The sequence below is a fragment of the Tenrec ecaudatus genome, chromosome 4 (assembly GCF_050624435.1).
Source record: "Tenrec ecaudatus isolate mTenEca1 chromosome 4, mTenEca1.hap1, whole genome shotgun sequence".
In the NCBI taxonomy this organism is placed as follows: domain Eukaryota; kingdom Metazoa; phylum Chordata; class Mammalia; order Afrosoricida; family Tenrecidae; genus Tenrec; species Tenrec ecaudatus.
Window position 1 is genome coordinate 24,321,159 of NC_134533.1, and position 14,557 is coordinate 24,335,715.

Below are 14,557 nucleotides of genomic sequence, written 5' to 3' on the forward strand. Positions count from 1 at the left end.
AGGGCGCTGCTGGCCCGAGGCTGCCTTGGGTTTCTTGGCTCCCATAGGCTCAGGTCCCATGGGAAGGGAGGCCTGCCCATCCCAGGCCAGGCTAGGGGACACAGAAGCCACAAAGAGCCATGGTCAGGCACAGGCAGGGGAAGAGGGCAGTGGCCAGACCCATCAGAGCCCTCACTACCACCTCCCTGGCATCCTGGCTTGGGGGCAGGAGCCTGACCTGCCCCCTGACCTTTCCCTTCCCTTCTCCATCAGCTTCAGCAGTCTGGCACAGAGAGACCCTCCTCTGAGGCCGACAGTTCCTGGGCTGACCCTGCCTAGGGCCCACCCCAGCAGACAGAGAAAGCAGAGGGGAATGCTGGCAGGGAGGAAGAAAGGGGGAGCCCCTTTTGACCTGGTCTGGAAGGCAGGGTGGCAGGCAGGAGGCGGCCCAGTGGGTTGGGTAGTGGTCCTGGGGTGAGCCAGCCGCTCCGCTCCCCCGCTGGCTGGGGCTGCGGGCCTCCGGTGGCGGAGCAAGTCCTAGTTTGGAGAGCTGCTCACTGCTGCGGCAGCAGTGGCTGCCTCTGCCCCCTCCCCCGCCTCCCCCAGCCTGAGAGCCGTTATGAAAATAACCCTATTGGTAAGTGCACTTCCTCTCCCAGCGGCCGCTCTGGGCCCTGCAGCCCGCGGCAGCTGGAGGGCGGGCTCCATTCCCAAAGTCCTCAGAGCCTCCCCTCCACCTGGGCCCCATTCCAGCCCAGCCAGTGCCACCTGCCACCCTCACACCCTCTGCATAGGCTCCTGCGGCGGCGGCGAAGACAGCAGAGCCAGCAGAGTGAGAGTGAGGGCTCAGCAGGGACAAGCACAGGGAGACTTATCAGTGGGGCATTTCACAACTTCCCAGGTCCCTCTCCACAAACACACTCACTCTGGCATGGAGGCATGGCCTGGGCCTGCCTAGGCTCCGGGGTGGCTGAGCTGGGACCTTGGGTCATCAGCCCCACCAAGGGGGCCTTTCCATGCTGCCCGGGCTCCTGACAAGGTAAAGACCGCCACCCTCCAGCTCCCACTCCCACCATGGCCCCCCAGGGACGAGAGTGGCACCTCCCAACCGGCCTCCGCTCCAGACCCTAAAGCAGTCACTCCTTGTCCACGGTCTTCAAAAGCACCGGCAAGACCCTGCAGAGGTTCGGTCTATGTGACTCACAGCTTGACCGGGTTTGTTGCCGGTGGGTGCCATCGAGGTGGTTCGGACCCGGGGCAACCCCATGGTCAACAGAACCACATGGCACTGCCTGGCCCAGTGCCGGCCTCATCCTTCCTTTGCTATTGCCCCTGGTGCCTACCCACCTCGCAGAAGGTCTTCTTCCTCTCCGCTGACCCTCTGTTTTATTAGACATTAAAATTGGAAACCGTTTTAATACATTTATTAACTCATTTGAAACTGTGATCAACTGGTTAACCTTACAGACCACCTCACTAATGGACGTTTATGGAAAACACACTACATTTTCTTAGAGAAGAGAAACAAGTGAGCAGGGGGACATCGCTCTGCATTTCTGCCATCTCTTCTGTGCTGGGCTTCTCGGGCCGGCTGGACTCTCGGGTCCCTGTTGCTCTGGTCGGGGTACATAAGGGAAAACTTGGCCTCGTCTGCCGGTAAGTTGGAAATGGACGCACAGACTTGTGGCCTTTGCAGGAGCTCCTCACGCCAGAACAGTGGTTTCTGAAAGAGCAGCGGCAGTGTGGAATCTGAAGGGGCATCAGTGAACTCTGACTGGCCCGTCCTGCATTGTGGATTCTGTACTGTTGATGTTGGGGTCCTGAGTGGACATGTTAGGTGTCCGCACGCGTCACTCTGCAATGCCCCAGACCTCACCGCTTCCCTCTTGCCCTCCTTACCAGGAAGGCATGCAAGCTGGGAGGGGGTTGGCAGGCTCCAGAAGGGGGCGGCGACTACAAGGTCCCCAAGAGCCACATTCTGGCACAAGCTTTTGTCACAGGTATATGTGGTGACACGGGTATGGACACAGGTGTGGGGTGATTCGTCCCACCCAAGAACGGGGCTCCATGGGAACAAACACAAGGACGGCCTGGGTGCTCTGGCTAGAGACCGCGAGGACAGGCGTGCAGACCCTGGGGCCATGTGTGGTCTTGCAAAGGGCAGTCCTCCCTGCGCTTTCTGGGGGAGCACCTAGAGCGAAGACTGCGAGGGCGCCTACCTACTGTGTCATGTGAGGCTTCAGGTTTTAGCACTGTGCCCACCCTGGCTCTCGTGCCCACAGCCCCCCAAGGTGGTGACAAAGGCATAGATCCATCGCCTAAGGGTACCCTTGAGAGAGGGTACCTCACTGCATCCACCCCCAGGGGGCCCTAGAGTCCTCCCCCAGGACAAAGGTTCCGAGTGAGGTCCACACCCCCATCACGACCAATGTGGCTGAAGCAGTGGACACCAGCTCAGCCTGCTCTGCTCGCATAAAGCCTTGGTTCTGAGCAGGCCAGTCGGTCTGACCCCCAACCTGGCCAGGTCCCTGCCCATGAGTGCGGTGGGCTCAGAAGGCTGGCTTCACACCACACCCAGGGCCCAAATCCCACCTGCTCACAGATGCCCCAGCCAAGAAAGCCTCGCTTTGCTCCTGCAGGTATCTTCAGCCCCCATCCCCATTTAGCTCTGTAGCCACATGGTCCTTTGGAGCCTGCACACCCCTTGGGGAGCAGGGCTGGCAGGTTCAGAAGTGTGAACCACTGGGAATTCTGTGGGGGCAGGGCAGAGTCGGAGGGAAGCGAAGGGCGTCCTCAGCCTGGAGACCCGCAGCCCAGGGCTGACCACAAGGCCCAGGCTGGCCTGGCCACTTCTCCTTGTTGGGCACAAAGGCAACAGCTTTTGTGCTTAGCCGAGTTCTTCCTCTCTGCCCCAGAGCGACAGACTGCTGGAGGCCCTTCCTGGGCCGAATGTCCCAGTCCCCTCTGTGCTCACCAGGGCCTCCCTAGGGGGCTTGCCAGGACAGAGAGGGCCTAAGTCTTAGCTCCTGAACAGAATGCTCCCCCCGCCTTCCCTCTTTCTCGGGCCCTCGATAAAGCTCTGTCGAGGGAATGACTTGAGTCATTCCTGCAGAGCCTCTACTCCCAGCCACCACTGTCCCCAGAATTCATTCTAGACGGCCCACTCGCCCTCCTGGCTCCATGCTTGGCTGAGCCAACACCGGGCCCTCCCAGATGCCTCCCCTGCCCGTCTGCCATCTTTACATTGCATTTGACGTGCAGGCCCCATTCTAAGGGCTTCACCAACATGAACTCACTTGCTCCTCGTAAAAGTTCACAGCGGTGCCATTGTCCCTAGTCCACAGATGAGCAAACTGAGGCACAATGGCCTTCAAGAACTTGCCGGCCCCTCAATGCATGAATACCTTCTTTTTTTACATTGGAACTCTATGATGCTCACTCTCCCGACACAACGGCTGGAGCCAAAGTGGGTGAACAAGTAAATGTGGTGAAGAAAGCTGATGGTGCCTGGCTATCAAAAGAGATAGTGACTGGGGTCTTAAAGGCTTGAAGGTAAACAAGCGGCCATCTAGCTCAGAAGGAACAAAGTCCACATGGAAGAACACACCAGCCGGTGTGATCGAGTAGTCCCAAAGGGATCAGTTACCAGGCATCAAAGAACAAAAAATCCTATCATTGACTGCACACCTCCATGATAGGATCGCTGAAGACAAATGGGTGCATAAGCAAATGTGGTGAAGAAAGCTGATGGTGCCCGGCTATCAAAAGAGATAGTGTCTGGGGTCTTAAAGGCTTGAAGGTGAACAAGTGGCCATCTAGCTCAGAAGCAAAAAAGCCCACATGGAAGAAGCACACCGGCCAGTGCGATCACGAGGTGCCAAGGGACCAGGTATAAGGCATCATGCAAAAAAAAGATAAGTGTGTGTATGTATGTGTATATATGTGTTAATGTATATATGTATATATATACCATATTAAATGAAGGGGGAAGTGCAGAGTGGAGACCCAAGGCCCAAGTGTCAGCCAATGGAGATCCCCTCATAGAGGGGTTTAGGAGAGGAGATGGGTTAATTAGGGTATGAGGTAGTACCGATGAAGAACACAGCTTTCCCCCAGATCCTGGATGCTTCCTCCCCCCAACTACCATGATCCGAATTCTACCTTGCAGGGCTGGATAGGACAGAGGCTGTACACTGGTACATATGAGGGCTGGAGGTACAGGGAATCCAGGGTGGATGATATCTTCAGGACCAAGGGTGTAAGGGACGATGCTGGGAGAATGGAGGGTGAGTGGGTTGGAAAGGGGGAACTGATTACAAGGATCCACATGTGACCTCTTCCCTGGGAGAGGGACAGCAGAGAGGGGGGGAAGGGAGACTCCGGATAGGGCAAGATATGACAAAATAACGATGTATAAATTACCAGGGGCACATGAGGGAGGGGGGAAAGGGGAGGGAGGGAAAAAAAAAAGAGGACCTGATGCAAGGGGCTTGGGTGGAGAGCAAATGCCTTGAGAATGATTGGGGCAGGGAATGTATGGATATGCTTTATACAATTGATGTATGTATATGTATGTATGGTGATAAGAGTTGTATGAGTCCCTAATAAAATGTAAACAAAAAAAAGAACTTGCCGGCGGTGATTTGGCTAACAGCAGCAGAACTAGGACTCAGACCCTTGACTCAGGCCTGGACTCTCGGCTTGGGGGCGGCTGCTGACAGCTCTGCTCCCTAGCACCTGGCTGTGTTTCCCGCCCCACCCCCCTTAGTGAGCATCCCCTTCTTCCCCCTTGTCCTGCAAGACTTGGCTCAGACAGTGCTCCTGCCCGGAAGTTCTCCCCTCTCCTGGGAGGCCCACTGTCCCACGCCCAGGCCTGTTGTTATTCTGGGACATCAGCGCATGGGCTCACACAGGCTAACATGTCCATCTCCCCCATCAGACCGTGAGCCCCTGGGGCTGTGTGTTGCTCCTAATTGCACCCCAAGGGTCTGGAAGTGCCTGCTGGAGTCTAACGTGAAGGGAGGGAAAATGAACAGTTCAGACTGGGCCTTGGGGCTGGCTTGCAGGGCCCTCCTGCTAGTACCCAGCCAGCTCCGGGTCTGAGGCCGAAACCGAACCTCAGTGGAAGGCTGATACGTCTGGGGAGCTTTGTTATGGAGCCCCTGCTGGCGCCCCCAGTCCCTCTTCTCTGGTGACCAACTGTGCTCCTGGTCTCCTGTGTCTCAGCAGGCCCCGCTCCCCATCTGCCGCTGCAGCATCATTGCCCCTGCACAGCCCAGCCTCCTTCCTTCAGAAGGTAACCCCCTCTGAACCTGCCGACCAGTGTTTCCTCCGGTCAGCCCTACCCCCAGGACCTGACACACACATAGCCCCCGTCTCTGAAGCAAGAACTATGCTTAAAATGGCTCAGAGAAGCCACAGGGTCTGGACTCAAGGGCCCAAAGGGGTTTGCTCTCTGTCCTCTTAACCTGTCTGAGCCCTGATGTGCTGCTCTGGCAAAGGGCACCGATGCCCACCTCAGCTGCCCCCTGAGGGGTCAGAGGCTTGAAAGAGAAGGCTGGGTTCCCAGGCTCCTCTAACCCCAGATGCCTGGGAAGCAGGCTCAGTGTTTGGCTGGGCCACTGGGCCACAGGAACCCAAGCTAAAGATGCACATCCATATCCCCACGACCCCACCCTAGGGGGGGTAGGGGAGGGCAGGCACAAGGAACCTGGTGCAGGAACACACTGAGGGGCGGCAGCTGAGCATGGGGCTGGGTGAGCGGGGTGTCTGAGCTGGGAGCAGGAGTACTCTGCGAGTGTTCAGAAGGGATGGAGGAGCCTGAGCTCGCTCGGGTCCAAGCTCAGGAGATGCTGGGCCTACTGCTGCAACCCAATGGCACTCGGCCCCAGGCCCCAGTATGCACTCCTACAGAGAGGACGTTCTCAGACAGGCGTGAGAGCAGCAAACAGCCAAATCAGGCTGTGGTTTCCTCTACCCCCCCCACCCCCCCGCGGGAGACACAGGGGCCTTTATCTCAAGCACACGCACTGCTAAGAGCTGACCAAGCGCAGGGGTGGCGAAAGGCACCCTGGTGGCGCGGTGGTTCAGCACACTGCTGTGAGGGGTGCGGTCAGGGACCCTCAGCCAGCAGCCCCTCCCCGAGGCTGGGGGAAGAGGTGTGCAGGTCTGTTCCTGCAGCCGCCTGGGACCCGGGGTGGTCCACCACTGTCCCATAAGGTCACGAGAAGCTGGATTTGAATCCATGCGGTTGGTGGTGGTGGTGTTACATCATTCTGTGTACTTTAACCAAAGAGTTCCCTGCCCCCACCCCCACCTGCCCCTAGACCCCCCTCCAGAGCAGCTTACTGGGGTCCTGCTGGCACAGACCCTGAGTAAGTCCCTTCTATATATATCAGCAGACATGAGGGCCTTCCAGAGGTGGGCAGCAGGTTGTACAGGAGGGGGGAGGCAAGTGGGCTGGGGAGCAGGAACCAGCCTGCCCCCTTTCACAACCGCCCCCGCCTCTGTAAATGTCAGCAGGCTGGGGAAGGGGGGCGGAGAGACGGGCAAGCTGTTAACCCGAGAGATGCTGGGGCGTGGGCGTCCGGCTCTGAGACAGCTATTTTGGCTTGTGCTGAGATCGCTGGCAGAGGGACAGGCGCACGGCTTGGAGTAGGGGAGGCGCATTCTGGGAGGGGAGGGCTAGGGCTGCCCTCTGTCCCTCTCATCAGCAGGCCTGGGGACAAAAGAGGCCCACAGTTCTCCTGCTAAGGACTTCTCCAGGGCCACCCACTGACCCCTGGGTGATCTCAGAGGCTCCTTTGAATACGTGCCTAGGACCTTCTGCTCTCTGTACCTTTCAAGCAAGATATAAGGTCACAGGTCTGCCCCTGCTCCAGAGCCAGCCAAGAAGCCAGCCACCTGCCAATCTATTAACAACGCAGCCTCTTAGCCCAGGGTCTTACTCAGCCCAGCCTGGCTCCACCAGGAGCTAGGAATCCTGGGAGCCATTCTCCCTTGGGGTTCAGAGGCAGACCACCTCCCTCCACTCCGACATGGGGCGAGACCTTTAACTAAACCAGCCACAATATCACATTCCAGACCATCTGTAGGCTCTCCCGGTCAGGGGATGGGGGTGAAGAGAAGACTGCTGAGAAGGGTTCTTGACAGATGCTTAGGTTTGAGTGGGCTGTGTGGTCCTGGACCTGGACTTGGCCTCTCTGAGCCTGGCTTTCTTCATCTGTACATGGGGACAATCATAGCTAGGTGGTTGCTGTGGGGATTACATGAAGCTTCTGGCTTTAGAAGCTTCTGGAAATTGGTAATTGCCAGAGAAAAAGAAGCTCGAGCCTCACTCACCTGGAAGCAGGTGAGTATGGGGGAGGGGGCTCTGGGATCTGCTCAGCCTCCAGCTGGACCACATAGCCTGTTCTCACCCTCAGCGACCTCCCTAGGTTCACAGCCAAGGGCAAAGAGCACAGAGGCAGCAGGGGAGCTCCGCAGGGGCATCCGAGGGGTACCCTTCCCCACCTCTGTGCTGTGACCTGAGTGCCTGCCAGGCCCTGTGCTGAGAAGTGTATGTGTGTGTGTGTGGGGGGGGGTTCTGGGAGACACCTCATGGCTAAAGGGGGTCCTACACAAGGAACACAGCTCAGGGAAACAAGAAGGAACAGTTCAGCCTGACCCAGAGGGGCCCTGAGTCTCAACCAGTGAAGGGGGAGCTGTTCCCTGCATGCTGACTTACAGGACCGTGGCAGCGGCCCGAGGGGGTACAAGGGAAGAAGAGAGGTGACTGGAGATGGGAGGACAGGTCTCAGACCAGAGGCCCAGGAAGGAGGGAAGCTTTGAGAGGTCCTGTCATGACAGCGGATTCACATGGCCCCAGGTGTTGCGGGACCTGGGTCCAAGTTCTGGATAGCCCCTAGCCACCTGAGACCCTACACAGGCTTTGGGGGTGGGGTTGGGCTAGGTGCCACAAACGTTCTTGCCCTGCCTGCCTTCTAATTGGCTCCAAGCTGAGGACGAGGTAAGCCCACCCCGCTGCAGCAGGCGTCTGAGGGGCCACTCACAGCAGGCCTTTGGCACTGCCCTCCCTTGATGGGAGCTGCCGCCCCCTGGTGCCCCTGGTGCGATACTACAGGCAGGTTCTCGTGCCACATTCTCTTGCCCTTGGCAGTGTAAGGGACACAGACCCCAGCTTCTCCTTGGAGCCAAGCCAGGGCAATCTGAGGGCGGAGCCTGTCCCCCACTCCTCCTCTGCCTAGTGGAGGCTCACACCTCTGTGGGGCCTCTAGAAACCCAAGAAGTGCCAAGGGCTTAAGTGGAGAGATATGTTTTGAGAATGATGATGGCAACAAATGTACAAATGTGCTTCACATAATTGAATGTATGTATGGATTGTGATAAGACTGGTATGGTTCCCCAGTAAAATGATTTAAAAAAGAAAAGAAACCTAAGGAGTGATGGGGAGGATGATGGGCAGATGCATCATGTGTGTCCCCAGACCCTGGGCTCTCTTCTCCGTCCTTTCTCTGTCCAGGCCTTAGAGGACCCCCCGCTTACACATGCTCATGCCAACTCAGAGCGCAGAGCAGCTCCCTAGCTGGGATGTGATCTTTTCAGGGTCTGGTAGGGGAGCCGCCCCCCCCCCCCCACCAAGGGCTAGTTGACTGAAGTCCAGAGCTGTCAGCCAGGGCTACCATTGTGAGCGTGCATGTGTGCCTGTGGCCTGGAGGGAAGGCTGCAAGAATCCCACCCTGCCTCCCTGGCTATGACCTTGTGTGGGCAGCCCACGGGGAGGTGAACAGATGTACGGCTCAGTCTGGAGGCAAGGACCTGGGGGCTCAGGCTTGTGCCCGCTGCCCTGCCCTGCTCTGCCCTCTGGGCCGCTCCGGCTCTACATCGCTTGCTGGAGGCCCGGAATGAGCCCGAGGCCTGGGGAAACACTCGTCTCAAAGGGCTCCTTTTGCTCTCAGACGGATGCCATGGTGGTGCCACCACCTCCGGGTGCTCAACCCCTCTCCCCACCCTACCCCACCCCCGCCTCCAGGCGTACCTCCATATTCAAGGTATCACCCAGAATCCACCTGGGACTGCTGTGACCCTGAGCCGCTGACATGGGGACCATGCAGACGGGGCTTACTGGGTCAGCACCTCTAAATGGGGCCCATTGTCTCAAACCCGTTCCACAGGTGCACTTCCTGCCCTCTGGGAGGCAGAGGTGCCACTCAGGCTCCCAGGGCCTCTGGAGGCCAAGGCTCCTGGTGTCCGGATGAGGAGGCGCCAGGTAATTTCTGATGCCCCCGGGGTGTAAAACCAGCTAATCCACAAGCTGTATGACCTGCTTGGCCAGGCCAGAGGAGACCTCCCCGTGGCCCTGGAAGGGGAGGAGACTGGACTTCCCACCTACTTCTGACTGACGGACCCATCGGCCTATAGGTTCCGAAGGCACAGGTCCCGCCCTCCTTGGCTCCCGGCAGAGAAAAACAGGATGCCCTGGGATTTGGGCAGAGTCTCCTCTTCCTTCTACTTAGTGAGGGGCCTAATGGTACCTGGGTCAGGTAGGGTGGGGCAGGGCGGGGCGGGGCGGGGCGGGCCTGGGTCTGAAGACTCTTGCAGCAGGGAGGATCCCAGCCTCAAGGGACTACAGACACGAAGATGGCAGGCTGCTCCCCAGATGGGAGGCCAGATGTGGGGAGCCCAGGAAGGCTGTCAGGGGCAAACTTCTTAGAAGATTATATCAAGGAGGTTGTCATCCAGAGAGTGTTGGACCAGACCAGACCTACCATTGCTGAATGGCAAACCTGTGGTTCCTGTGCCACCCCCCAGCCCTTGCCAGGTACAGATTAGATATTGTTAACCGAGCCTGCAACTCTCCCGTGGAGCCAAGCTCAGAACGCAGAATCCCCAAGCTGGCTAGAGCAGCCACCACTAATCCATCTGTTTAGCCCCAATAGTCCCTTCTGGTCCATTCACTTAACAGGCCCCTCAGCCCCAAGGTCAGAAGTGGAGGGAGGGTTCAACTGACTAGCATATATAGGCTGAGGTTGTCCCAGGAGAGCAAGTGGCCAGACCCCCAAATCCCAGCCCAGAGGAACAATTAGGTTAAGAATAACAATGGGGGAAAGAGGTTGGGGGGGATAGAAGCTGGGTATCAGCTGAGGCACTGAGGCCATCAGCAAGCAGAGGTGGCAGCAGCCTTAAAGGGGGCAGAGCCTAGAGTGGGTGCACCAACCCCAACGTCTGGCCACCTCCTGGTTCCAGTGAGCACCTGACTCTCTGAGCCCCAGCCTGTTAGGGGAGGGAGGCGCTTTCTCACTGCCCTCTCCCTCACTCTCCTGGGTTCCTCCAAATGTCCCCAGCACCAGCCACCACATGGGACCCTCCGTACATGCTTCCAAATGTATTCTATAATGCTTCTTCTTAGACATCCTGGCAGATGACTCGCCATCTCTGGGGTGACCTAATGCCAAGGTTCCCAAACTTGGTCACATATTAGAATCACCTGGGAAGCTTGACAAACTGCCCAGGCCCCACTCCAGACTAGATGAGTCAGACTTGCCAAGGCTCTGGTCTGTTCCCTAGGCCACTGGGACACACTGTTGGGGAGCCTAGCACAGAGAAAGGGAGGCCAGTTTTGCAATCAGACCAAGGTGAGTTGGTCTGCCAGTTACTCCCAATGTGAGTCTGGGCATATCACTTCTCTCTCAGAGGTGGTGTGTCTTTCTCATATACAAAACCAGAGCCAGACCTCTTACTCTGCCCACGGCAGTGTTTGTGGATGGGTGCCTGCTCCTTTTCTGGCTGCTTCTCCTAACTTTCTAAACATGTGGGACATGCTCACCCTGTGTTCTTCAGCAGGGGCACGATCTCGGGGCAGAGGAGCCCAGCACTTGGTCCCCTGTGGGCAGGGACAGGAAGCTGCTGGGGAACACCCCTGCACCCCCCCCCCCCACACACACACACAACCAGCCCAGCCTGTGAACACAGGAGGCGACGACATCCTGCAGAGCTGGGTGGAAACTGTTCCAACCTTGCAGGGCTGTGGGTGAGGAAACACAGGACAGAACTAAGCTTAGCCCACTGCCCTCTGACATGGCAATCATGCCCGTAGCTGTTCTGTGTAGGCCTCCAGCTCCCTGGGTGTGCCCGGAGCACAGTGCAGGAGTGATGATGCCAGAGCCCTGGCCAGGTGAGGCGTACAGAGATCAGTACCACAGGCTCAATGGCCTGCCAAGCAGGAGACGGCTGCCCATGTTCTTGGCGGGTAATATGCCCTGGGAAGGACCAGGGCAAAGCTCAGTGTGTTTATGTGTGGGAGGGATGGGGGCAAATGTCACACAGCCTGGGCCACGGAGGGAAAAAAAAAGAAAAGCTAGAGGCAGTCTTGTGCAGACTCCATGGGGTCAAAGTCCTGGTGGAGGTGGCCCTGGGGTCCTTAGCTGATTGGCTGCAAAACTCCTTGGACTTCTAAGCCAGGAAAAACTGGGGGAGTCAGCCAGGTGCCCCTAGGGTCCCAACTTCTGTCTCCTCACCCCAGGGCTGCACGGAGAGGCTGAGACAGGTACACACAACATGAACTGCCTGCACTCAATCTTTCCACTCCCTCCCCCATTCTTCACCAGCGCCCTAGTCGAAGCCCAGTCATGGGCACAAGATGGTGACATTTGCAGTGCTGCAGGAGGAGCCCTTTTGCAGCAAGGACTGAAAGGTGGTGGTGGGGAGCCAACTGTTGGCAGAGGTGAGGTTACGATATACCACCCCCCCAAGCACGAATTCAAAGCACAGGCCCCAGCACCCCCACTTCAAGGAGAGGCTCAAAATGCTGAGCCATTCAATCAGCGGCCAGTGCTCCCTGAGGGCCATGGGTTGAGGCAGTACCAACCGGGCCATGTCCTCCAGATGCCAGGCAGTGGCGATCGGGCACCCGAAACCCATCTCACTGGTGCCGGGAGGGACCCCGTGGCCCTGTCCCATTAGTGCCAAGGCGCCTGTGGGTGGCCAGGCAGGGAGGGTGAGTCTGTCTTCCTGTTGGAGGGCTGGGGGCTGCTCCAACCTGGGTACTAAGGATGAGTCGTGCTCAACTGCCAGTACTGGGGTGACAGGTATCGCCGGTGCCCGGCGTCGGGGGTGACTCGACGCGGTGCCAACACCAAGGCAGCCCGTGCCGCCGGTGCCAGTCCCGAAGAGGCCCCGGCCGCTGCTGCACGCGGGCTCGCCAGTGTTCGTCAGTGCCGAGGTGGTCCGCGCCGCCGGTGGCCGCGGAGAGTGCCCGTGCAGACGCGGGCTCTGCCGGTGCCCGCCCCGCCGCCGCCCCGCTCACCTGTGCCCGAAGAGCCGCAGCCCCGGGAAGCGCCGCTTGTTGAGGCGCCGCGGCGTCTTGTCCGGCTCGGGGCCGGCGTCGCGCTCGGAGCCGCTGGACGAGGCGGAGGCCGACTCCGAGTCGCTGCTCCGGGCCTCGGGGCTGCGGTCCCGCGGCTCCATCCGGCCCTAGCCCCGGCCGGCGGCGGGACTGCGGGAGACGCCCATGCCGGGCCGGCGGCCGGGCTCAGCACGCCCGCTCCGCGCCGCCCGCCGCGGCCATGGCGCGCGCTCGCTCCGCCCGCCCCGCGCCGCGCGCCCCCGCGCCCCACGCCCAGGTGCCCGGGAAGCGGCTGCCGCGGCTCCAGGAAGTGCCGCCAGCCGCGGCCGCAGGACCCCGCATAGCTGGCCGGGCCGCTGCCTGCCCGCCGCCGAGCACGCCCCCTCGGCCGTGCGGCGCCGCCGGGTCCACGGCGCCCTCTGCTGGCCGCCGGCCTCGCCGCAACCCAAGGGGGCGGAGCTTCGGAGCCGGCCGGCCGCCGAGACTCCGCCTCCCCAGCCCAGCAACTGGTCCCGCAGGGCCGGACCCACCTGCACGTGCGCCCCGCGCACCTGGGCGCCCGCCGCCATCCCCTCCTTTAGCCGTCGGGTTCCAAACGTTCATCCTTACAAATGTACACCCGCGGGGGCGGCTGTGCCCCACTCCCCTCCCTCCCCTCCCCACCCACGGTATAGCTCGTCTCCCATGCACCCTCTGCCTACTGGCAAGCGCACACAATCTCCACTCTTATCCCCACGGCTCTCATAATTCCCACCCATAGGGTCAAGTGCAGCTCAGTGTACCCCCCCCCAATACACAGAACACACACGCCTCTCACCCCATCATGCTCACCTGTTAACTTAAACACCTTCTGCCCCAGCCTCTCACACTATGAGGAACAAAGTCATCCAGTGCCCGTCCACACCAGTAAAGAGGATCTGATCACCACCCAAATGCATAACGACGGCCTGTAGGCTCACTATGAGTCCGCCGCTGCTTGCTCCTCACACACCACTTCCCAACACAGCATCTAATCTTCTCCTCCGCATCCATGAGTTGCCTCCAGGCCACCGACACACTCGACGGTACATTGACACAGGACAAAAGCCGCACCTCCTAACCAACCAACCCCACAGCAGCCCAGTCCATTCTGATACACGGGGACCCTCTGAAGGAGTTCCCAGGCTGTCAATCTGGACCAGAACGCACAGCCTCTTTGTCCGAGTAGGGCCGAGTGGGTTTGAATCACTGAACTGGGGGCGAGCAGTTTGGCTAACATCTGACCACACGCCCATTCACAAACCTAAAGTGTGGTGCTGTGATAACTGTCAGCTGCCGTCCATCAGAGGGGACTGGACCCCAAAGCCATGTGCCTTCAGAAGCACATCGTTGGTGGGGGGGGGAGAGGCTGTTTCCCGAGGCACAGGGTGGAACTGCCAAACGTTTTGGCTAGTAATTATGCACTTAACCCAAACATACACACACACACACACACACACACACAGACGCATAACCCGTGCACACACAAGCAGAGGCAGCAGGTGGTGTCCCTTCAGACTTGAGAAAGCACTGGGAACTAGAGCCCTGGCTCACTGGCATGGGGGTCAGGAGATCCCTCGGCCTCAAGGCTCCTCCAGGGCTGCCAAGAGGAGCGCCGGCAGCTGGTTTCCCCCTTCCCTACCTTGCCATCTCCACTCCCCAAACTCTGCCACCCCGATACCCACAGAAGCTTCCCATAGGTTTCTGTTCACGTCCCCTCAGCAAAGCCACATCCCGCGTCACCCTCACTGTCACCCTGTCCTGCATGGTTCCAGCAGCTTCTTTCCCAGCCACTGGAAGTGGTGTGTGAGGAGCAAGCAGGCCTCAGAAGTGGTTGAGGAACAGCTAGCACCGAGAGGGACCTTCTGCCAGCTCCCCTCAAAGTTCCTTCCAGCCCAGGGAAGGTGTCACCAAGGGGGTGGGGACCAGCCTTCCAGCCAGCAGCCGGTACCAAGTTGGCCAAGAGGAGGGGCTGAGATTCCCAAGAGTATCCAACACTAGCCCCAGAGGGCTGGAGGGTCACGTGGGGCAGTTTCCCAGCAGCCCTGGTCAGAGACCCTCTAGTCTAGTGGGGACTCCTCTTCTTGCCAAACACCCCAGCTGTGAGCCCCCTCCGCTCAGCCTCCTTCCAGCTCAGGCCCCCTTTACCAACCTCCCTAGCCATCAGACATTAGCATGCCCTTCTTGGGGCCTGGAGCCGCTCCCTGGCCTTGTCCA

At 59.2% G+C, this 14,557-nt stretch overlaps 1 protein-coding gene across 4 annotated transcripts in view; it reads right to left on the reverse strand.

Annotated features, from left to right (window-relative positions):
• The window catches only part of DGKZ (diacylglycerol kinase zeta), a 29,445-nt gene extending 16,915 nt beyond the window's left edge, over nucleotides 1–12,530 (reverse strand). For 2 of the 4 annotated variants that reach the window (XM_075545803.1, XM_075545804.1), the window contains exon 1: nucleotides 12,284–12,529. In XM_075545803.1, coding sequence (XP_075401918.1) covers nucleotides 12,284–12,444 — 161 coding nt within the window. In that variant the 5' untranslated portion in view covers nucleotides 12,445–12,529. Of the gene's footprint in view, nucleotides 1–12,283 lie in introns of all 4 variants that reach the window. The other 2 variants (XM_075545805.1, XM_075545802.1) reach the window with 2 other exon arrangements.
• Between the last annotated feature and the right edge of the window lie 2,027 nt (nucleotides 12,531–14,557).